Consider the following 24628-nt stretch of genomic DNA (forward strand, 5'->3'; position numbering starts at 1 on the left):
CATGTTTCATTTTGAGATGTGACTGAAGGACATGCGAGGTTGACTTCAGCTCTGGAGTGTCCAATTCTCTTTTGAAAATTACTTCAGTTTCACAGTCATTTAGAAGCTTTTGAAATTTTTTTTCTCTTGCTATGTCTGGCTTCTCCTTGTGTGAAATAGAGATAACAATACCTTCAGGACCCACCATGTTTTAAAAAAGCTTTGCGATCCTCTGAAGGACGGCACACTGAGCATTGAACATTAACTCAGTAATGGAAGAGTTTGGCAGATGAGAAAAAAGTAGGGAAAAATTGCGTCTGCTGGTGGCCTGGGTGAGGCTGGGATGTCTTTTAAACAGACACCTTTTGCTGGCAGTGGTAGGAAGTGTGGATGAGGATGTTTGTCATATTCTTTTGGCTTAAAGTGAATAGCTTTCAGCACACAGGAATGAGGAGGCTGAAGGCTTACGGGCCAATTCAAGTCATTTATGATGGGACTATATAGCACGGGGAATGTATTTGCCCGTGCTATTTAAAAGGCTAGAGTTTGCAAACTAAAGTAAACTAAACCCACCTCACCTAAACCTTTAAAAGATAACCTGGGCTAAGCACGGCTGACCTTCCTCCTCAATTGCTCTGAAATGTTTCCTCGCTCCCCTCCCCACACGATGCGTTGTTCTGCCAAACTCTCTCTCCCCCAGACACGAAGTTCTGCTCCGGGTCGGTGGTCTGCTGTGAGGACTCCTGCGTTGACTTCAAGGCTCATGGAGGATCTTCTGTTCCTAGGACAGCAGGTACCAAACATTTTCTTCCACACCATAAAACCCCCAAAGCTATAAAAACGCGGGCTTGTGTGTTGAGCCTGTGCCTCCCTTCTGCTCCACCTCTCAAAAGCAGGGCAAGGGAACGGGCCCGAGTGTTTCAGGGCTGCAGTTTCTGAGTGTGGAGAGGTTGCTGCGTTGTCTTCTCTTCAGCCAGAGGAGGCCAAGTTGGTCACTGTTTCAGTCCCTTGTAAGGAGTCGCTTCACAGGTTTGTACCTTGTGGATAGAGGAGTCCCTGTTATAATACCTGCTTTCTGTGGTGATTGCTGACTTGGGTTTTTATAGGGCTTAACTGATCAGTACTTTGTCGCTGAACCCGTTTGCTTTCTCCTGATGCACTGGCTCTGAGGTTGCTGTGTGACTGGACCATTTCAGAGATATTAGCTAGTAGCCTGGGAGGGGTGTATTTTAAAATTTGTTGACTTTTAACATTTCCTCACAGTTTTGAGAGTCCCAACAACTTTTTGTGTCTCATGGTGGACGTGCCTTCTTACAATCCCATATTGGACTGGCAGTCGGTCTTATTATCTCCCCAAGCTTTTACATGCAGAATTTTCTGATGAGACTATTGCTTAAAGAAAGACAAAATAATTTCTCTTTTTGGTGATTCTTATGTAAAACTACAGCATACAGAAAAACAACTTGTGGCATCCAACCGTGCTTTTGATTTTTAGCAGTCTTGGATTTGTCCTGAGACAGTGCGGAGTCTGTAGGGACATGCAATGCATTTCTGAATTTTTGGAGGGAAAATATGATGCTCTTCCATGTCCTGAGGTTCTGCACGTAGTGAGGCTTCCCTGGCCTCTGCTGTGAGGCAGCGGCCTGGTCTCCCTTCAGCTGTCCCTTCCTCTCCTCTTCCAAGACTTAAATTGGAATAGTTGCTATTAGAAATCACCCAGATAAAATAATGCATGCGCATGTGTGTGTATATATATATAAAAAATATAAAAAGCGTGTGTGTGTGTATGTATATATATGTGTGTGTGTGTATAAATAAGATAGGCAACAGCACACATGTTGGCTCTCTGAAAATAATTAGCACAGTCAAATGTAAACAAACACCTCCTTCACAAGATTTACTTACTGTTTTACTGTGGTTTCATACAGAATTGAGCACTTGGGACTGAAAGAGAGAGTTGATTTTTGACCACTTCTGAGTGCACTGCAATCATATCATGTTAATAATCTAAAACAAAGTTGCTCTTGCTATCCCATTGTAGCATGTTGAAAGTAGTGGGAAGCATCTAAATTATTTTAAGTTAGAGTGATTCCAGAAAATTTGACTGATAACTCACACCACCGGTGATATTTTAAATGCTTAGACGGGAACTTGCATGTCATACCTGCCTTGAAAGAGTTCTTGTTTGTAAGATGATAACTATATACGGAGGCAGAGTAGAATAGAGCACAATAATGTTTCTACAACTTTTACAGTACTGAGATGTATAAAATACTCCCAAAATATTCCCAATAGTTGTGGTGATCAGTGCTCAGGATTCTCTTCTGCCTTTACAGCAGAAGAAGCCTGAAAACATGTATTTCTGTCAAAGCAAACACTAGTAAGAATATATCTGATCCTGCTTTTGGGACCATGGATTTTATTACTGAGTGAAGCATCTGGTTCTGACATTCCAGAGGATATTTTCTGTTGCTTCAAAACATTTTTGGACCTTTCTTTCAGCTTTCATCTCTGGTTAAATGACTCCTTAACCCTGCAAGGCACTGCAGAAAAAGCACGTTAATTTTTTTTTTGTCTGGGGTCTGCCATGACCCAGCATTATGGCTTTTACCCGGAGGCTGGTGGAGGTCTGGATGTCAGTTGTCGTTATCTGATAGCCATGTACAATACCCAGAGAGGCGCTGTGCAGATCAGAGGTCGGGGATGGAACTGCAGATCGGTCGATGAAAGGATTTGGTTATTGTGGACGCAGGTTAAAGCAGGGATCAACACGAGTTACGGTAGCTGGGTTTTGGCTGGGCGTCGTGGTATTCTCCAGATTTTAGGAGGCAGAGAAGATCAGAGAGTCTGACAGGAATATTTCATGTAATGTCAAACAGCTCTTGTCAGACTTGCTCCTTTGTTTTCAGAAAGGCCAGATGATATTTTGGAAAATGTTTACTATTGTGGTTTTGCTAGACTGGTTTTTACAGCCAGAAGAAATGTATAAGGGTTTGTCTTGTCCCATTTATTAGGGATGTCCCAAGTCCTCACTTCTCAGATGGGTGTTGGGTTGTCCAGCCACTCCAGCTTGTGTGTTCAGTGGTCCTGCTAGATCAGCACTTCACCGAGGTTCTCCATAATGTATTCGCAAAAAGTGATAAAACACTCTGTAAGAGGCCTCAAGGAATGATTAGTTTAATCTTCAATTAGTTCCTGCTGAGACTTGATGAGAAATCATTTGAAAAGGTATGCATGAGCTTTAATATAATCTGCCTGTCCAGTTGTCATGAAGCATAGTGTGCAGAGAGGAAAGATGTTGCAAAGGGAGAAAACCATGGCATTAGGATCGAATATTTTAGACTGCTGCCTGTGATGCATTTGTGGTCTGCTTGAGTGGCTTCAGCCACTGGGATATTGCTGCAGGGCATTAAAGACAGCGTCGGGGAAGAGTCAGTGCAAACAGTATGTTCAAGCATGCAAGCCATCACTGTTGGGTTACGGCTACAGTATATTAGCAGAGAAGAATATTTTCATTTATATGGCTAGTGAGATGCTGATGAGAAGCAGTTGTCCTTGTTCTGCCCTTGGCTGGGAGGGTTTGTGGATCAGGTGGCTGAGCTCTTTTTAAATCCACAGCAAAACAGGAGCTAAGGCCAGTCCAAGTAGTTTTTACAATACCCCTTTACAGTAAGGTAAGTGAGGTGCGGGGAGAAGAGCAGTGACTTCCTAAGTCCTTTGGAGTTGGCCGATTGCCTCTGGTAAACAGTTGCACAAGAGTGCTTCCCTTGGGAAACGCACTATTGCTTTCTGTTTGCACAGCAAATGAAAAACACTGGCCGGTTTTATTAAAGAGAATGAGATACTGTGTTGTGAACTGGCTTGGTTTTTTGTAAATTGTTTAGTCTTGTTTCTCTGCAATCAGATGGTGGTTCCTTGTTGCTTTGTTTAGAAGGTCCCTGGTCCTACAGTCATTAAAGCTGTTTTATATAACCAAAAAATCCCAACCTTCTGAGCAATTGAAGATTTGCTTAGAACACGGGGATCCAAAAGTGCACCTTCTGGCTATGCAGAAATCTGTCAATTGAATGTTTAGGGATGAAATAAAAGAAGAATTCCCTAGTGCCATTCACATCTGCCACGGACTCCCGTCAGACAGCTTGTCTGTACTTGCATCTTCATGCTGGAAGTCTCCTGCATCTGTGTGGTTTTGGGTTCCATACGTTTTCTGTCCAAATCCCCCCTCGGACATCTGGGTTAGGTTGCTTGTTTATGCTGGGTATGCCCAGCCCCCTGTGGAGCTTGGCTGGAAATAGGTAGGCTCTGCTGTACTGAAAATCAGATCTGTAGCTCTTCGGTTTTGTTACTATTCAGAATAATTTTTGCTCACCTATTGGAAGCAGCTTTGCTGCCAAAAAAGAGTCGTTTGAGTGCTCGCTAATCTGCTGCAGGCAAACTGAGTCCGCTTAATCCATAATTTAAACTAATCTTGTTGATTGCACTTGCATGATCTACTCAGCAGAGAAATAGATGGTGGCAGGTACTCTGTCACTCCTTTTGCTAGCATTAGCTTTGCTTGCCTCCAAATCTGCGTCAGGGGAAGTTCAGATTGGATGTTTGGAAAAGCTTCTTCACTGGGAGGGCAGTCAGTCACTGAACAAGCTCCCTAGGAAAGTGGTCACAGCACCAAGCCTGTCAGAGTTCAAGGAGCATCTGGACAATGCTCTTAGTCATATGGTTTAGGTAGCCCTGTGAGGAGCAGGGAGTTGGACTTGATGATCCTTATGGGTCCCTTCCAACTTGAGATATTCTCTGAATGCCCACGTTGTGGTGAGTATTAATAGGCAAGCAAATCATACTGCTTTTCCCTGCACAGACCTACACTTGGGACACATCATCTGGTTTACAACACGGAATGCCATGTTGAATGAAAAGCACCAGGGAGGATTTTAAAATCACTGGTGGTATTGGACAGCTGGTGTTGGACGTGGAAAAGTTTTGCATCCAGAAGTGGTTTGTGGGTTGCATTACTTCAGGAGAACTTACGAAAGGAGGCAGACAGACTTCCTCAGGCTGGCCAGAATGTTCCTGTATGCGACAGCTAGAAAATGTTTCTTTGATCTGTAGGCTGATGGGTTTGCTGGCAGCATTTCACTGAGGCCAAGAGAGGAGCAAATAGACACTCCTTGGTTTAGTGATAGCCGAAACAATAGAAGCTAATGCCCAGATTGGAGGAGCACACTCAGGCTGGAACATAAACTGAACTCTGGTGGCTGGAGAGGGGTTGGAGCAGAGCTGTGTCTGATAAACAGCAGAGAGCCACGGACAGGAGAAAAAACAGCTGGAAAAAGCCAGCAGTCAATGAGGAGCATAAAAGCAATTGTGGTACAGGCTTACGGTGAAGGCAGTGAGAGGAGATGCGGCACGCGTGGGCAGCAGGCCGGGCGGAGGGGCACGTTTGGATGTGGGAGTGGGAGATGACCCCTCCTGGCTGTCCCTGGGATGTCCAGGGAGCAAGACTGTGCATGCTGTAAACCAAGAGGAATCATAAAACCCCACGTACTGCCAAACCACTTTGTGTTAAAAGGGGCAACGTTATATGCATATCACAATAAACCTTCCTACGCTGAGACGGGTCATCCTCCTGCCTATCACGAGATGTGAGAGCTAACGCTTAAGTTCCCAGTACTGTGTTTGTCCTGGAGCTGCAACTCAGTGTCCCAGTAGCTTGCTACTTGCATAGATCGTCTGCACAAAGGCAGAAGTCATCCTTTCAGGGGAAGCATTTGGAAACAGACAGTGCAGGACTTCACAGGCCATATGGCTGCACAATCTCTGTGGGACGACATGGAAACACGTGCTTCTACTGGAAACCCCATATGTTTTCATTGGGAATAGCAGTTTTTTCATGTAGCTCTCTGACAGGGTACTAAACACCCCTGAAACACTTTGAGCACAGCATTGGGAATAAAGTCAGGACCAACTGCAACCTGCTGTGTGATGCTTCCAGTTTGGTCCCTTGAAAGCCGTATGTGTTTCCCATTCAAGGAGAGGGAGATGCTGTGGGATGGCTGACATCGCTGGCAGCCTGTCCCAGAAATGGCAGCTACCCCTTGTACCGTCTCAACTTCCATTAGCCACTACTTAAACAGGTAAGCTCTTTGGCTGTCGCAGCAGTGCTCGTGAATTTGGTTTTACTTATCTTTTTGGAAGCTCTCAGATCAGGCAGTCTTTTACGAGTATCGTCTGAACTTTATAGGTTGAAACACTTTTCTTGAATTTCCATTCCTGAGGCTGCCTCGCAATAATACCCAAAACACCATTTACGTTTTAGTATTTAAATCTTTTATGAACCGATATGAAAATCTCCTGTGCCCTAAATATTTTATCTGAATTTTTTTTTTTTTTTTTTTTTTTTAAATCTTGTAAATTTTCCTCTGCGGGGCTGGAGAGCCGAGTGAAACCTTGCAAAGGGAAAAGCCTGTGGTTGTGGGTAGTCTGGAGTCTCCAAGCAGAAGTGCAGAAGGAGAGTCGGAGAAGCTCCTGCCTTTCTCGACTTGGCAGGCATCTTTGATCTTTAATACTTTTTATTTTCAAAACCTGTGGCTGATTAAACTGCAGAACAGCGGGACCTAATCCCACTGCCATCCCCCACTGAGATGCACGGGTGCAAGGTGTTACCCCGGCTGCCTTGGGGTAACTGCTGGGCTTGCCTGGAGCGCGGCTGCGGGCGGAGGGCATGGTACGGCAAGGGACCAGAGCCTCCCCACATCCATTTCCCGTCTCCTCCGTGTCCCTTGGCAGGGAGTCAGGGAGAAGCAGCGTGGGGATGCAAACAGCTGCTAGGTGGATGCAGCAGGCTGCCAAGCTAGTAGCAAGCTCCAAGCGGCGAGGCTGGGCTTCTGGCAGGGAATTGCCAAAGACTTGCACTGCAGTTTCTCTGAGGTTGCTGGAAAAGGGCCCAAACTGCTCTCCTTTCTGGACGCACAGCAAGCTAGAACCCATTTATTCAACATATCTCTAATGCTTGCTACCACAATGGTGCAAAAACTTGCTTAGCTGGAGTCCTGTGCCAGCGCCAAGCTCCCTGCGCTTGGCTCGCTCTCATCTGTTTGAATCCGAGAGATGGCTTTTCGCTAATGGATCAATGAATCAATAACCTCCTTCAAGCATTTATTTAAATATTGCTACCTTTTATGCGGCTGTTAGCAAGGGATGACACCAGCAGCATTAATTCTTCCTGGGGCAGAAACGATGCTGCATGCAGCCACAACACCACCACGGTCAAACCAGCTGCCGTCATCTGGTTTTTCGTGACACGGTGTTTTTTCTTCTGCCCTGGTGAGTCGTGGGAACGTCGCTCCGCACAAGGCAGACTTCTGCGTAACAGGGATTATTTTTCTTCTTTTGTGATACGTCTCAAATCCAAACTGGATTCAATCATGGTCTACGTCTAAAGTGAACTGTTTAGAACAGGTTCTCAGAGGAATTTACTTCTGAAAGAGAAATATTTGCATAGCATTTTAGGAGCAGTTTTTAATGAACTAGACGCTTTCCAGCACGTAGCTTGCTAAAATGTGCTAAAACCCGAATATGGGCAGGAGGACTTATTGACTAACCCCCGTTAGTCCAGAAAAGGAGTATGTCTGATACTACGTACTGCAAGGTTGTTCCGTATGCTAATGGACCTGCAAATGATTTTTTAGGAGGAAGCAAATCTCAGAAATTATCTGTTTGCTATAAATTGAACGAGGAGTACAACACGTAAAGAACTGATGTCTTTGCTCTCTATACTATATAACTAAATTTTTAAGAATATTGCCTGTCTCTCCCTGTACACCTGAAAATTTAGGAACATGTGTGACTGAAAGTCCATCTAGTCTGGCATCCTGCCTCCATATATTTAAAGTGCCAGATGGTTTGGGAGTGGTTATTTGTAACTTCTGGACAGAAGGGATGTTTTTCCCCTCATGTGCTAAACTAGGGTCTGTAGCATGAGTGTTTGTGTTTCTGCTAAACTTAAAAAAATACAAAGTAAGTAAAAAATTCTTAGTACTGTCCTTTTTAATCTAATTACTACCACCATACCAGTCTATACCTGGTTTCTCCAAGGAGTGAATTCCTTGGGTTCCCTGCAGTCCCTGAGCTCCTCCTTCTAAAGCCCCACATAATTCCAGTTCTCCCCCTTGTCTGTGCTAATGCTTCCCGGTCTGACCATGAAAACTGCTGAAGCCCCATTTCCCAGCTTGTCTGTGTTCACCTCGCTGTCTCTCGCCATCCTTCTCTCTCCAACTGAATGTCTGTGCAAAGCTGGCTTCCATGGTTACTACTAAAATAGGCAAAGGAGATATTTTTGGTCAGAATCTGCCAGTTCAGCAAGATCAAAATGCTTTTGGGAAATGTTCTGATTACAGTGAAATTCAAGCAGGATGTGGTCTAGCAAAATAAAATCAAGAACCTCTCCAGCTTCCTCCAGCTCACCTGCATCTTCTCAGGTCACCATCCTCCTGGGCTGGCCGGTGCCCCACTCTGCCATCAGGGAAACCTGCCACACAGATAGCCTCATGGCAGGGCATTTGTGTGGAAATGTTCATTTTTCTTGTTCTTTTTGTTCCAAGAATTGACATATCAAAATCTTCTCTGCCCCGTGTCAGCCAGGATGCCTTCCCCTCAGCCAGCTTCCTCCAGAGCACCCATTTCTGTTGTCAGACTTCTTTGCAGGTATTATTTATTTTAGACGTACATAAAAGCTATTCAACCATGCGATGGCCTTTACTCAGTAATACATTGCTGTCACTTGTCCCTGTGGTCTGTCCTGTTTGTTTCCCTTGTGGCATGTCCCACTTAGGTTGCAGACCTTCTGACGAAAGGGACTGTCCTTCTTTTATGTACTGTGAGACACCTACTATACTTCCTCAGCCTGAATAACTTTCTTTTTGTCTTTGTAATAGGACCCTCCTGCATTTTAGATAGCTTTTTGCTTCCCTTACAAATGGTGTGGTACTGTTTCTCTGTTAAACTTCCCTCACAGGTATTAGGACAGCATGAGCTGTGGTTCGTGTGCAGTTTTACAGCACTGACCCGATGGCTCCGTGCTCACAACCCTTATGGTTTTCTGAGCCTTTACAAACCCATGCGACTCCATCACCCAAGGCGACCGGCAGACCAAAGGCTGCATGGACCTTATCAGAGTTCCCAAGCCCAGCTCCGTTGTAGGGAAGCCCCTTGCAGACCTTAGGGTGAGCTCCTGGTTTCCAGCACTCTCCTGAGCACAACAGCTTCGCTGCCATGGACCTGTTGGTTTAATGGAGTTGAAAAGAAGTCTGTCTCCTCTGGCCAAGCTTTTCAGAAGCAGTGAAAGAGTATTGCTTCTCTCATATTTATCTCTCTTTGCAGATTGCAGTGTGCGGTGATCAGAGACACTAAAACCATCATTTTTAGTAAGACTTTAGAAAGTGGGCATTTTAGCCCAGTGGACGGCAAAATGTGGGGCAGGAGACAGCCTCCCAACATGTGCAGACAGCTGTTTTTGAACTTAAAACATAGTATCCTACTGCAATGCAAAACCCAAATGCTTTGTTTTTAAACAGACACATACATACTTTTACACCCTTTTAAACAGAGTTACCAAGGTGTGCCTGCACTGACATAACCGGAGGATGAACATGTGCTCTGCAGCCACCATCCAATTTCAAGATTTGTTATTGCCCGCACATGTATTACGCTCCTGGTGGGCCAGACTGGAGGACTGCGAGGAGCAGGGACAAGCCTGTGCTTTGGACAACGTTGCTTTCAACAGCTTGCCCTAAACACAAAAGGGTGCAAGCAGCTTTGGTTTTTTAGTTATATGTAATCAAGACGTTAGAGGATGCTCTACCGAAATACCCATGTGTTTTAGAGAGCTGGACCTGTGTCTTTGAGGGGTGATGCATGCTTCTGATGGCCTTCCAGTGGGGACTTCCTCCTTCCAGTGTCACTGCCCAGAGTTGTTGCCTGAAGTGGTGTTTGCTGCCAGTAGTGCTAAAACTGGGACCAGATCAATCGGTCTCAAGACTTACCTGAACTAAAACTAATGTACTTCCATTTCTGAAACCCAAATAGGCAGTGACCTGTGTGTCAGCACCTCAGCAGCTGCCCATTTGGGTTTCAGAAACAGAAGCACATTTAGGAGAAGTTGCAGAAATGTCTTGCATCCTAATGGAATAAATTCTGATTTGCCAAGGAGGTGGTGCTTGACTTCTCCTACCACAATCCCCATCAGCAGGATCAGACACATTCTTCTGTAATCAGAGTTTAATGGCTTACAGTTTGTGGGTTGAGCTCTGGTAATTGACTGACTAGAGTCGTTCTCTCCCTGCAAATGCAAGGGAAAATGCCTTTCCCTAAAACTTGGCTAAAGGAAGTTTTATTTGGCATGTGTTAGCCCCCACTTGCAAAGCTGAACGCTGTATACGCAGTCGGTTAGCACAGATCACTTGAAGTATAGTCAACAACTATGTTAGGATTAATGGAGCCGTCCGGACTCTGTGACAGAAACATCTATAGGCGAACTTCATTAGATCCATGTCTGCAAATTAGAAACCCTTCTACCCTGTTTGGGGTTTGTTATCTTTAGCAATCACCATGAAAGTTGGAACAGCTGTGAGAGCTATTATTCAAGCTGATATATAATGATTGCAAAAAAAGGAAGGGTGTTTAGACAGATGATATAAAGAACAGATTTGCAAGAGGATCATTAAATTCATGTTCTTCTGAGCTCTTAGGAGCAGGTGTGCATTGAATGGAAGGGCATGAGTGAGGTCCTCAGACCCACTGAGGCTGGTGTTCATAGGAGCATCTTCTAGATTGTCATTGCAGTGCCCGTCAGAGGAGGGACTGGGGTGAGCAGGGGAGTGGAGGAGGAGAACAGCTTTCTCCTACAGCGAGGTCATCTACAAAGGTGTCCTCGGAAACATCATTATGTATTACAGTGGTTTCCAAGAGAAGTAGCATCCCTATTGAGGAGAACAGGAACAGCTTCAGTTGTTTGTGAGGTACCTGGTGCCAGGCTGGTCCTCAGTCTGGAGGAGGCTGATGCTGGAGGACTCTGCCATCAGCAGAGACGTCAGAGCGGAGTGTGTGAGGGATGTCAGTGCCAGGTGCATCAGTGCCTTGGGTCTGGCAGGGGTACAGCTTGTCATGCCAGCAGTTATTCTGGGTTTGGTGACTAGCCAGTCTTAATATAGATGACAAATCTTGTCTGGCCTCTAGCTTGAGAGGGGCAAGAGGCAGCTGAGTGCTAATGCAATATCTCCTCCTGACACCCTGGTCCTGGGGAGGGACAGGTCTCCTGCTGTGGCAGGGCTGCTCTTCCCCCAAAGGTTTGCTGGTCCTGTCTTAGCTGTTCCTCCTAACTCAGGGGCTGGGACAAGGGGTTAGCGACTCCCAGGGACTGTGCAGATCTGCAGAACATCAGCAGAGAGAGGCACAGCCTGGAGAGGTGGTTTTTTTTCCTCCCCTGGCTCTGGTGAGGACTGCAGGGATTATTTGGGGGTAAAAAAGCTTTCCTTGCTTTCAACTCCGTGTAGGAAAACAGTCACTTTATCAACCACTTGACCCATGTGCTTCAGTGAGGCAGAGGAGGTATGCGGAGTCTCCATAATTGATATCAACGACTTTCTCAGAGGAGGGGATAAAACTTGAGTCCTGGAAACTTAGATTCCCTTCTGGTGCTGAGGGAAGGGGAATAATGGAGGTATTATTAGAAAGCATTTCTTTTATTTAACAGATGTTAAATAGCACTATACCACTATATCAATCTGTCAATTACTCTAATAGGAAACAGTGTATAGAAAAGTTGAGAGATGTGAATTGTACAGGGAAACAACCTCCCCCCTTCTGCAGGATGCCGGGTTCGGGGCTGGGCACGGCCCCAGCAGAGGCCGCGGAGCTCAGGGAGCAGCCGCACATATGCCAGGCACATGTGGATGAAAAGGGGAAGGAATAGTTGCGGACCATCGCAGAAAGAACTTGTTGCAGCTGGACAGGTTCTCTCCCACACTGCCATGGGTTGTCGTGCTTGAAACCAGATTAAAAAAAACCTTTAAAGCAGAGACCATCTTTGGGTTTTTTACAATGTATATATTTCATGCTATAGCTTTCAGTGGTGTTAATCAGCATTTTCAGAACCTAGGTGGATTAGAGTCTGGAGGGGAAAACCAAACCCCTAATGGATGATTAAAGGTTGAAAAGCAAGCTTGGCTTTGCGGTAGCGTGCATTGGTCCCAAGTCAGACCCGGCACCGTAACAAGGCAGACCAGAGGTGTTTTTCTCTAGGACGCTGTATTGCTTCCTTAAACTTGTCCTGGTGATCCCCAGCCCCTGCAGCCAGCCGAGTCTGGTATGGTTTTATTAACATAGCTGCATGGAACCCAAGGTTAAGTGATGGGAATTTCAAAACAAAATAAAACAATAAATTAATAAAATGGACGTGTCACCAGCTGATCCTCTTCTGACCACCATCTGTCCCCGGATCATGTGATGTCTCCCAGCTGGCCACCCAAGAGACAAACCATGCAAGATCATCACCACAACATATGCTGCTATTTACACATTTTTAAAGGTAATAGTTGCTAGGCTGTCACATCAGTAGTTAAAAGTAGTTGTTTGGAAGCTAGGGGATTTTTTTTCTTTTTTCTCTCTCTTTTTTTTTTTTTTTTTTTTTTTTTTTAGGAAGCCAGTGACTCAGCAGGTATATTTCTGACAGAGACATGTTCAGGGTTGGAGCAGTGGAAGTTCCTATGTATAGTATATGTGATTTCCCGTCCCCCCCGACCCCCCCCCCCCCCATTCTATGGTATGCCGTTGTGCCTTTTGTGATAAACAATAGAATAAATAAAATAGAAAGAAGACAACAATACTACAAATTTTACTAGTGTACCTTTTAGGAACATTATGTGTTCTCTTTGCCATCCTCAGGATGCAAACCAAGCTGTGCATTTTTTAAACTATTGTTAAGATCAAGGATGTGGTTATGAGAAGACTTACAATTTATAGGATACTTAAGCATTAAGGATTGAGGCACAGAACATTTCCTGGGGATTAACGACTGACTGGGTGAGCCTCAGGCCATTAACCCCTGCCTGTCATTAATCTTCAGGAAAGGCCCTGCAGTGAGGTCCTTATTGCTGTTATATGCTGAAACAGAAAATAATAATAATAAAGGTCCGTGGTTTATTTATTTATATTTTACATAACAGGGTTATATTGGGACTGTAGGAAATTAACATCTTTCTCTTCAGCTGCTCGTACTGCTTGGATTGCTGCAGTTCCTGCATCTCACTCTTTTGTGAAAGATTATTGTCAGATTGCAGGAGGGTGAGCGGGGGCAGAATTTGGCCCACTGCTTGTGTTGCACAATATTTAATACGATTAATAAGTGGTGCTTCTCTGGTATAACTGCTGGCAGAATTTAGCCCTATACAGAAACCAGCTCCAAATGCTTGTTTTACAGCAAAGCAATTTATTCACAGTTCTAAGCATCTCGCAGCCTTTTTTTAACTCATTGAATAATCCTTTTAGGTTCCCCATAAAGCAGGTGAAATGCTTCTGCTGCAGTCCTAAGGCAGAACACAGGCTGCATAAATAGCATCTAAATTACTAGGAATACAAAATACACATACAGTAATACATACCTACAAAGGCAAATTCATACTGACAGGACTGCAGTGTGTGCTTATCAGCAGCAAAACATCTCGGGGGAAAAAAAGTGGCTTTATATTGAAATCGTATATACATTTCTCTCTATATTTAAACACTTAAATACTATTTTGTGCATGTTCTTAAACCCAGATGCAGGCTCCTTTTTAATGAGCCTGCCTGCTTAAACATTTATTAGCTTAGAGATGTATAGTTTTCATAAAGCTGGCTGAAGCTTTTTGCAGAATATCTTTGCAAAAAAAGCTTTTTTTTTGTGTACACGGCCTCAGTCCTTGCAACCTCCTAGAGAGTCTGTCAAGGCGCAACTTAAAAGCTCGTTCAGGCGACCATGACCCCCTGCCAGCAGATTGTCTGCCTAAAAGGTAAGGGAAAGCTAAAAAAGAAGTAGAAACTTAAAAGTAGCTTCTCAAAGGCTGCATAGATCTTTTTTTTGTTAAACCTAAAGTGTTTAAAAGCTTTAATATTGATGGCCTGTCAACTTTGTCCTGATTCTTTGGCTTTCAGTTAAAAGGTTTTTGTTGTTGTAGCTTATGCAGTTGCTCTGTTGCTATGGAAACGTGACATCAAAATGACGTTTCTCTGTTTAAAAGCTTTTAACTAAATTCCTGCCTGTCAGATGTAGGCCCCATTTTGTGCACTCAAGCTTCAAGCTGTTGCAAAAAGGTTTCATATGTTCTGTTGTCATTCAAATTCTTTATCCACATATGCATGTCTTGCACTACAAAAAACCTCAACTAAAAACTCAATCTATATTAAGTGTCCTCTTTTAAAACCCTTTTAGGTCAGTCAGCAATGGCTGCAGCAGAAATTCCCAGTTACATTGTCTCTTCTCAGACTGAGAAACACAGGAGGGCCAGAAACTGGACTGATGCAGAAATGAGAGGTTTAATGCTGGTTTGGGAAGAATTTTTTGATGAGCTGAAACAAACTAAAAGGAATGCCAAAGTTTATGAGAAAATGGCTAACAAACTCTTTGAAATGACTGGAGAAATTCGCCACGGAGAGGAAATAAAGATAAAAATTACAAATATGACATTCCAGTACAGGTAAGCTTCAGTTAATTCTTTTTATTTTAAGAGATTTTAGCAGGGACAACGCAGTGATTTTTGCCTTTCAGAAAGAAGTCTCCTAGAGGAAATCTGTCGATAAAAGATTAAAGATTGTTCATATCGCTTTTAAAATTCTCTCTTGCCAGTGCTGTTACGTCATTGTTAATTTTTTCCCCCATTTCATGGCAAACTCCGGGACAACTTTGTTTCTTTATAATTAGCTGCTGTTGTTATGATGCAGAGGGATGGAAATGTATTTAGTGGGAAAAGAGACTTATTTTTTTTTCTCCTTGCTGAGGGGACTGATTGTGTTAGCTTGGCAGCAGTTCCTTGCAGTGAAACTCCTGCAGTTTGAAGTGGCCAGTGAGAATCGGTATTGCAAGGCAAAGTTAAAAAGAAAAAAAACAACAGAATAATGTTTTGGGGGGCTGAAGCGCCTAGATTTGGGTCTCGTGAGTTGAAGGGTTACACTTCACGGGGCCAAGAATAATTGAATGTCTTATTACTGAGTGACACACATTGCTATAATTATAAGCAGCAGCAGCGAAAGAACTATTCTGTCTGCAGAGAGAGGATCAATGTGCACCGTCAATACTGCTCCAGAGGAGCCGGGGGGAGGGCGGAGGTGTCTACATGGGGATGATAAAGAACAGGCAGTGGCAGTCAGGAGGGGAAGTTGGCTTTAGAAAATGCCAGGCGTTTGTGCATTTGTTGTTTGCAGGGGAAAAAATAATTAGAACTTAACAGAAATATTTGCATGTCTTTTTTTTTTTTTTTTTTTTTTTAATTCTTATCTGTGTGAGGCACAAACTGCCTCATACTGTAAATCCTGAGTGGTGATTTTAGCTATGTGCTTGTAATGCAAGAAAATCAAATATGTGACTCTCTTATTTAATCTCTCCTCAAAGCTTGTATTAATAATAAAAAAGGTTATTACAGCAGGCAACCATGTTAAAACTGCTCGCTTTTCTGTAAGGCACCCTCACTGTATTTCATGCAGAGACTACTCATCAAATAGAAAACTAGGGAAAATCCTGTAAACCCCTTAACTTTGAATGTCCTTCTTCTACATTTGTATGATCCACAAGCGTAATCTTTAACATCATTTCCCATAACATTAAACTTGATGTTTTGTAGCAAATGCTGATGTCTCCAAAACGTTGTACTAACCCTGCTGTAATCCTTACAATTTTCTTCACCCAGACTGTAAATGAGAAAGCTGGAAGTAAGATAAATTTTTGCCCAGCATCACCCAGCAATTCACACTCGGATGCAGATTGAGAAGTCGGGAGTTGTTGGCTACCAGGCCTTTGCTTAGTCTGCTAAATCTGCAGTCCTCCCTGCTGAGAAACACATCGCGTGGCACCGAGATTTTACAGGTGTCTAGCAACACTGCACGATATTTAAGTGCCGTAATTGCCAAGTGGAATAGGTTATTTCTGTCAGCCTTTGTTCTAAATTTTCAGTGTTGTCATCAATCAGACCGTCTCAGTTTTTCTAATTAATGTTTTTACTTTAAAGTTGCATTGGGGGAAGGGAAGAAATAAAATCACTCACGTACATGCACGCTGTGTGTGTGGGGGAATGCAGCACTTTTTTTTTTTACATTCTTCTCATGTTTCTGTGAACTTCTAAGATTGCTTCTGTTACGTGTTGTCATGCTGCTTTATCTGTTTTGCAGTGCATTGCAGCTCCCTGTGTATTGATTAAGATGCTAATTTAGGAGGGTTAGAAAACTGCCTTGCACTGTCACGGTGCTGTTTCATTTTGTACTCTTGAATATGAAATGCATCTTTCTTATTGTTTGTTCTTATCCAAAGCATGCCTCTCTGCTTCGCTTTCAAGGTGAGGTGATAGAGAGAACAGGGACAAACAAAAGCTATGACTTACAGTTTCTAGTTTTCTGAGTACTTTTTGCTGGTGTGTGAGGATAGGAAACGTTGTGATGAAACTGTAAATGATGTGAGTTGCCACCGACTGCTGGCTTTGCTGTGAGGCAGCTGAGTTTTAATGCATATTTTGGTGCCTGGAGGATACTTGAGGAAGATGCTTTACCTTGGTGTATCTCTGGGCATCATTGCTGCACTGTGGCATAAACTAAAAAAGAAGATCCTGAGAGTGGGAAAACGCTCCATTTTGAGATAATATTCTGCAATGATTACGTGGGGTTAGTAAGCATGACGTGGGAGAATGTAGCACCAGCAGCAGGAATGAGGGGGGTGTTCGGCGCCCGAGCGGTTATTTCTTCCCACCACTTCAGGACCCTTTACTTTTTTAGGCAACTGTTTACAGTGTTGCAAAGATGCTATGGTCTGTAGCCTTACTTTGATAGTCAGAAATTAACTGGATTGGAATATTTAATCAGATAATAGTATTATTTAGTGATGTGCCACAATTTCATAAAGGAAAATAAAATTTCTGTCCTACAAATTGCTGTACATGTGTATATGCATGTATACATATTTTTTTTTTCTATAAAAGAAAAAGCAGCACTTGATATTTCTACTAGTCCTTTTAACCAAGTTCAGTGTTAAAAGTGGCATGTCTTATCTTGGGACAACTCTTGAAACAGATATTAAAGATCTGAAACATTAAAGGATATAAAATAGAAAGCAGTGAACACATTTGTAATGGTGCTTTCCAGGCTGAGGATCCCATAGCATTTTAAGATGCAGTTCTGTAAATATTGTTTGCTTATTTTGCTCAGTGAAAGCCATTACTCACTGTGCAGAAGGAGTCAAAGTCTGCCAAACATTTACATAGGTAGGGGAGGAGTCTTTCTTAGCCAGTAATTATTGCTGTTGTTGCAGCTAATACAACTACCTGCATGCTTATGGTGGCACGGAGCTCCGTACAGGCTACCAGCCCAAGTATTCACCCTGGTTCTTGGGTACGTTTGGATCCCACGTGGAATTTTCCGCTGCCCAATAAGGTTGGTTCAGGTGTAGTTCAGTGCACGTGAGCATCTGTCGCAAAAGCAGTTTTAGGGTGATCATATCCCATTCCTCCATATCTGAGGTAAAAACATTATTCAAATGTTAAAATGCCATTATATAAATCTATTTTATGTCATTATTTCCTCTTTGAATTCTTGTGTTTATTTCTGACTGCCCTGTATTTCAACGAGGTGACAAGAGAATGAGAAGATGTTTAGAAAACACAATTAGGCTGAGATGTGAAAAGCTTGCTTTAAGAGAAGTGGAAAAGTTTGTGACTCGCTTGGAAAGAGGGCAAAGAAATATAAAGGAGTTATAGAGGTGCATAAAAATATACAGTACTATTTTTCAGAATATAAAGCAGATATTTCTTTTGCTGTAATACAAGAAGTTATTTATTGGAATTGCAAGGCAAGAAACGTAAAACTAGTTAGTCATATAAATTTGTATTACACTGCGTAATAAGCACATGTGGAACTCATTACCACTGAAAATCATTGACACCAAGAGAGCGGTAGGTTGGTTTATTATTATTATTTTTACTAAAGTTTAGATTTATTAAATGAAAATACAGACATTGTTTGTCTTCACATTAGAGTTATAAAAGACAACGGGATTCGGGATATTACTAGCTGTCAATGGAAAAGTAAGCGAGTGTCTTTACGGGTGAATGGCCCCCAAAATATGTCCATCAAAATGATTCTTGAAGTGTTTAGCACTGACCTTTGTCAGAAGTGAGGCAGCGGGCTGATGGGTTGATGTGGGAGCGGTTCCTGTATTCCTCTGCATTACTGTGGTCCAAGGGCATTTGGAGGAAACTATTCAGGGAAAAATATACCATGACCTGAAGTAATTCTTGCTGGAGTCTCAGTATATTAAAGGATCTTTTCATCCACTGTGGAAATTGGCTGGGTGGAAAATCCTGCACAGCACCATAGGTGGAAGGAAAATTATTTTGCAGGTGCATTTGAGTAAAATTCTGCTTTTAGGACTTGCAGTAGAGCTTGAAATATCTGTTGTGGATAGATCAGCCACCAGGTTTTTAATATTCGGTTTTAAAGACACCTGTGCGTTGAGCCGCGTGAACCTGCCTATTTAGCCATTGTGGAAGGAGGAAAGGCTGAGTTGAGCCTGCTAGAATTTGAAGTTAAGCTTTCTGATGTCATCAAGAGTTTTGCTGAGATTAGCATGCCAGCTCTTGCAGTTTAGCATCACTTAGCATATGTGCTGAATTCTGTCTATTATGTAGGCTACTTGGGGCATTCAGCACATATAAACCTATAATTAGTCCTTCTAGAAGAAAGCACTGTCCTGCCACTGCTAAAACGCTGATCTTAATGTGTAACAGTGCACCGTATCTGTTGTTATAATATTTCCACTGACATAATACACACGGGCTTATAAAAAGGAAGCAGGGTTTGTAAAGCTTGCACAGTGGTCCACAGTTTTGACTGATTCCTTCTGATGTTTAAAAATAAGAACTGTGTGAATGCAAATTTATTATTTTCAAAAACATCACCCTCCCCAAAGCCTAGGAACCAGGATGCAGCTGTTGTTTTTTGATTTGAATCGCAGTCAATTAATGTTAATGATTGGTAAATTTGAATCAGTCTCATGATTTGAATAAAAGATTAGGCTAATTTTTTATTTTCATGTGTACATGATAGCAATTAAACATTGTTGCTTGTGTAATCCCTTGCTATACTCTATGACATTAAGCAACTGGAATATTTGACCTCTGCTACAGCAAATGATAAAATATAAGTGCAGTCAAATTACTGCAGAAAGTTAAATTTGAATATTTTACCAGCTTTCTCTTTAATTTCAATAATTTATAGCAGATGCACAACTTAGTACTGTACTTTCAGACATCTTTCTTTTCCTCACCATTGATTGGTTCATGAACAGTTGCTATTTATTATTTATTTTGAAAGCTTTTCTCAGATGCCCCAGGAGATGGATCTTGTATCCATTCCTTAAGGCAAGTAGTAATATCAAATACTGTAATAATAATAAAAAAGCAATAGTGTTTTGAGCAAAAAGTAAAAAAAAAAAAAAAGGCAAGTTAAGGGTTGCTTGCTTTTTACTGACTAGATAATGACGATTTAAAAAAACTCTCTAGAGCATAATATTGTAATAATTTTATTTTAGAAGGTGGATTAATAGGCACAGAGAATAAAGTCTGAAGAAAGGTCAACGGCAGCACAAATTACTCAACTGGTGTCTCGGTCCATTCAGTGGAGCGTTTTGGCAGTAGGATCTCAAAGCCCATTAATTTATTCACTTCTCTGCAATAAGAGAGGCAACCACCTTGCAGATTAACTGAGTGGACAGTGTGTTTCATACTTCAGATACCAGTGGAAACTCGACTTTGATCCCTGAGTTTTTGGTGAGAGTTCTTAGTTGCCTCTGCTCTCAGCTGGATTTTAATAGCGCCTCATGAACCAGCAACAGGTCTAGATAAACTCAGTGTGAATTTATTTTGCAAGCTCTGCTGACTTTCTCACTTACCTCTGTTTCTTACTTAATTTTTCTGCCTGGCTTGTTCGCTCAGGCAGTGATTTGCCTGAGTTCAAAGCGTTGAATGTTTGGCCCATCTTCCTCTCTCGTTTCTGGACTATTGCATCCCAGCCTTACTATTGTCCTGTTTCTTTTTAACTTCTTCATTTTTCATTAAAACAAACAGACAAACCAAAACCACAGAGAAGTAACAAACAAAAACACCAACTTTACATTTTGGATGCAACTAAGACCTGCTGTGATGAATTACAGTAATGACTGACTTAGAGCACTAAATTCATCTTTGCTTTAGGCTTCAGTTCTGCCAGGGTTATGCTTACCTTGGTGCAGGCAAAGCCTCTCAGCTCTCTCACTAGGTTTTCTGCTCTTCTGGCAGTTGTAGAAAAAAATATTTAAAAATCAGTGAATCCTGAAACTTGATATTAGTATTACCAAGTTAGCTATTTGGTTTGTTTTTACCAGAAACTTAAACCATCACCACTACTCCAGTGACTGTTCTCCATGTTTGCCTCCACCTGCAGTGTTCCTACTTCTTTTCCAAAGGACTGACACTCCCTTCCCCCTTATCTTCTCATCTCTCCATCTATTTCATCCTTTTTTTCTTTATGTGTGAGCCAGACTCCATGCAGGTAGATGGTTGCTGCTGGTGCTGCTTTTAAGCTAACAAAGTTCTCTTGCCTACCTCCTGGTAGTGATCCCTTTTTTTTAGCCCAGAGCTATGGTAAGCAGTCAGAAGTGGAAGAATTAGTATCCATTCAGTGCATTCCGAGCCAAAGAAATGTCTGGTTTTATATAGCTGCAACCCTACAGCTGTGTGGGCAGATAATAAACTACAGCTTTTCCTTCAAAATCATGATAGTTTTGTCAAAATGGGGTCTGGGTACACAGCGGAGCTCAAACATCAAAACCAAGGTACTGACGTACTCGGGCAAAATACCTACTCCTGAAAACTTCTGCTAAGCAATAAAAGAATAAACATGGAAGATGTGGGCGTGCTGGTGACTGGGGTGGGTGATGTAGTGACAGCAGATGCAAGTAATTAGGGTGAGGATACTTGGTGCCTTCTTTATCTCAGTCTTCACGGCCCAGGTGTCTCGGGCTGGTGTGCCTGGAGCAGCGCTAGGGGAAACACCCGTAGTGGAAAGGATTCAGTCAGGGGTCATCTCTGAAAGTCTGAATAGCGAGGGAGGTCGCTGGTGACTGAAGAAAGGCCATTGTTGAACCCATCTTCAGAAAGGACAAGAAGAGGAATTAAAAGTTGATCAGCTTCCCTTCAACTCCTGGGAAGATCACGGAGCAAAGCATCTTGGAAGCAATTTCCAGTCACCTGAAGGAGGAGGTGGTGACTGGAAATAGCCAGAATGGATTTGCTAACAGTGAATCGTATCTGACTGATCTGCTTGCTTTCTGTGATTAAATTACTAGATCTGTGAATGGGTGTAGAGCAATGGATGTTTTATAGCTTCACAGTAGAAAGCCTTTTGACACGGCCTCCAAGAACATCCTTGTATCCAAGTTGGGATGTTATACTCCAAATGGACAGACTACCAGCTGGTTGAGAAACTGGCTGGATCACTGGGCTCAAAGAGTAGTGGTTAATGGCTTGTGTTCTATCTAGAGGCTCATTCCAAGTGGAGGACTGCAGGTGTTTATACTGGGACATGCCCTGTTTAATATCAACAGCCCAAAGGAGGAGATGGTGGAGTGCACGCTTGCTATTTTGCTGGTGACGCCAAAGCCGGTGGGGTGCAGTCTGCACATGCAAGGGCAGGGCTGCCATTCAGAGGGACCTCAACAGGCTGGAGGAATGGGCTGATAGGGACTTCAGGAAATTCAACAAGGACAAATGCAAAGTCCTGCCCCTGGGATGGTCAAATCCCCTGCACTGATACAGACTGGGGATGGACTGGCTGGGCAGCAGCTCTGTTGAGGACTTGGGGGTCCTGGCTAATGCTAGGCTAAACACAAGTCTGCCCCCAGAGCAGAGTCGGCAGAATACCAGCTTTGAGCTTTTCCCATCCTTTTTGGCACAATGTTTTGCAGTCCTCAAGGCTCAAACCATGTCTGGTGAAGTCTTAATGCAGCTGCTGGACTTTGCACTGGCACGGCTGAGACGTGCTCACGCATGGCTTTTTGCTGTCTCGCCCGTGGGGTGACCGACCGTGGTGAATGCATTGCAATGAGCGGCTGAAGATGGTAATGTTTTAAACCCCATTGCTTGAATATATTGGGGGTTTCAACATGGGCACACAAATGTGAAATGTAGACTAGCTTATAATTGTTTAATTGGTATGTTTTTCATGCAAATAGCCTAAACAATTGAACTAAAAATAATCAATATCAAGTGATGGCTCCTGTCAGCCCTGTATTTAGCTATTTTGTATCTGTGCTTGATGGATATGCATGTATTTGTAGGTTGTGCTAGATATGCTCTGACTATGAAATTGCAGCAGCAGGTTGTGAAACATGTATGAAATTAAAATTTTGAATGCATAGAGGGCATAAAAATACGGATGGCTGTGGAGGCTTTGCTATGCAGGACTATGATGTGCATTTCTAAATAGCTGGAAAAGCTCATCAGACCTTGCAAGGACAAGAAAAAAAAAAAGAAGAATCCTTCAATGGCTTTAAAATCTAAGCAAATCTTTCTGCCTTCTTTCCTCACTGGTGGATTTCCCTTTACCCTAGGCTGAGAGCTGTTTAAAAGGAAGAACTTCAAGTTCTCACTTTTAAGTTTGGCACCCTTTTTATCGTGTTTACGTGTTATTTAATTCTATCCTTTGCAGGACCAGTGTGGGCACGATGGATTCTGAGGAGGAAAAACCTGAAAGGCTTCAAGAAAAGGGGGTGGGCCAGGTGTCCAGGAATAGTTTTTGTCCTTTTTTCTGCAAATGGAAGGCTCTTGCTAGCTGGGAGAATCACATTTGGTTCAGCTTTTTGTTCATTTGAATGAATCTGGTTTATGAAAATGGAGCATGGTCTTGCCTTTCCTGTTGTGTTCCCTTGCTGCATTTTGATTTAGAGTAACAAGATCCCAACTGGGAAAGGCAAATGAAAAGAAAGTTTGGGACTGTAGCTGGGCACTGGAGTTTCCTTGAGATGTATAATTCATCTATACACCTCGGCTTTATATTTCTCAGTAAAAGTAAATAAAATAGCAATGGGTACCAAGTGGGATAGCAGTGAACTTTGTGTTAGGACTGAATAATGGATCTCATGATAAGATGCATGTGAAAGACAAAGTCATGGTTGATAGACCTTTCATTGTAATGTTTTTGTGCATGCTGTTTATAATGCATTATTAACTTGTTTTGTTGGCGTTTTTTTGTAAATTAATGGAATGCTATACTTCTTCCTACACTGATCTTTATTCTGTAACAGATGAACAGACATCTACATCTCATGGTTTTTACTAGGATGTTCACCTGGGCAATTCAGAGCTTTTAGGCAGTATTAGGAAAAGGATATGAATTATATTTATAGCCACTTGTATTCATCATGGAAAATAAATATTCATTCTTCAAAGCATGCAAGGAGAGGGCTGCCCGTAGTTTGGTAAAGGCTGCGGTGTGTTGCCTGCTCTAGTTGTCAGGGACCACTGTCAGATTGGTTAGTCTGGCACAATGTAAGGGGAAGAAAAATTATTTTGCAACCAATGTACTGTTTCCATTAGAAGTTGTAATGTTCTTTATTTGTGTTGAATTTCATTTGGGGTTTACATGCAACTTTTAATCACAGGTCAAAACTAGGAAAAGAAACTGAAAGGTTTCATTGGAGATTAAAAGGAAAAAAAGTGTCTGATTTTATTCTCATTTAAAGCATTCAGTTCAACTCCTAAATGTGACCAGAACAAATCTTTTGGGATGGAAGATCTGTATGAAACGTACTTTTACAGGAAAACAAACTTTAACGTTGTATGCCTTTTCTTACAGGAAATTAAAATGTATGACTGACAGTGAAACTGTTGCACCTGACTGGCCTTACTACAAAACCATTGATAGGATCTTATCCAAAGTGACAGACCACAGCGATGTGAAAATGCATGAAAATCAGCAACCAGGTCCTTCTACATCACAGACGGAGGCCTCGCAGTCTCCATCAGCTAAGTCTACACCTTTGTATTTGCCATATAACCAGTTTACATACGAAGGAAGGGAGGAGTGCTTTGAAGATGAACATTCAGAGAGCTCGTCAAGCTTACTTTCTTACAAGCTGAGGTAGCATCTGTTTTACCCTCTTTCTTGTACTTCACAGAATGAACTGGATCTGCTATGTAAAGGGGACACCCTAGCACATTTTTCTCTAACAGCTGTTGCATCTTTTCTGTAAATCACAAATGAGATCTGTTCCCCAGTCTCAGCCACTTTGCTGAATTAGGGGTATTTTCTTTATTCCTTTATGAGAGGCTGGAAGGGAGTAGGAAGACTGGGCAAAAAGTTGTATAATATTGCCAAAACTCAGCAGGCA

General features: G+C 42.6%; 1 protein-coding gene across 5 annotated transcripts in view; it reads left to right on the forward strand.

Moving 5' to 3' along the window:
- The window catches only part of MSANTD1 (Myb/SANT DNA binding domain containing 1), a 46605-nt gene that overhangs the window by 11962 nt on the left and 10015 nt on the right, over positions 1-24628 (forward strand). For 3 of the 5 annotated variants that reach the window (XM_087737039.1, XM_087737040.1, XM_087737041.1), the window contains 3 exons: positions 680-772; positions 14438-14702; positions 24094-24378. In XM_087737039.1, coding sequence (XP_087593165.1) covers positions 680-772; positions 14438-14702; positions 24094-24378 — 643 coding nt within the window. Of the gene's footprint in view, positions 1-679; positions 773-12529; positions 12560-14259; positions 14320-14437; positions 14703-24093; positions 24379-24628 lie in introns of those variants that run through there. The other 2 variants (XM_087737044.1, XM_087737042.1) reach the window with 2 other exon arrangements.

The sequence above is a fragment of the Nipponia nippon genome, unplaced genomic scaffold (genome assembly GCF_047370975.1).
Source record: "Nipponia nippon isolate SJK-2023a ecotype South Korea unplaced genomic scaffold, ASM4737097v1 scaffold_6, whole genome shotgun sequence".
Classification (NCBI taxonomy): domain Eukaryota; kingdom Metazoa; phylum Chordata; class Aves; order Pelecaniformes; family Threskiornithidae; genus Nipponia; species Nipponia nippon.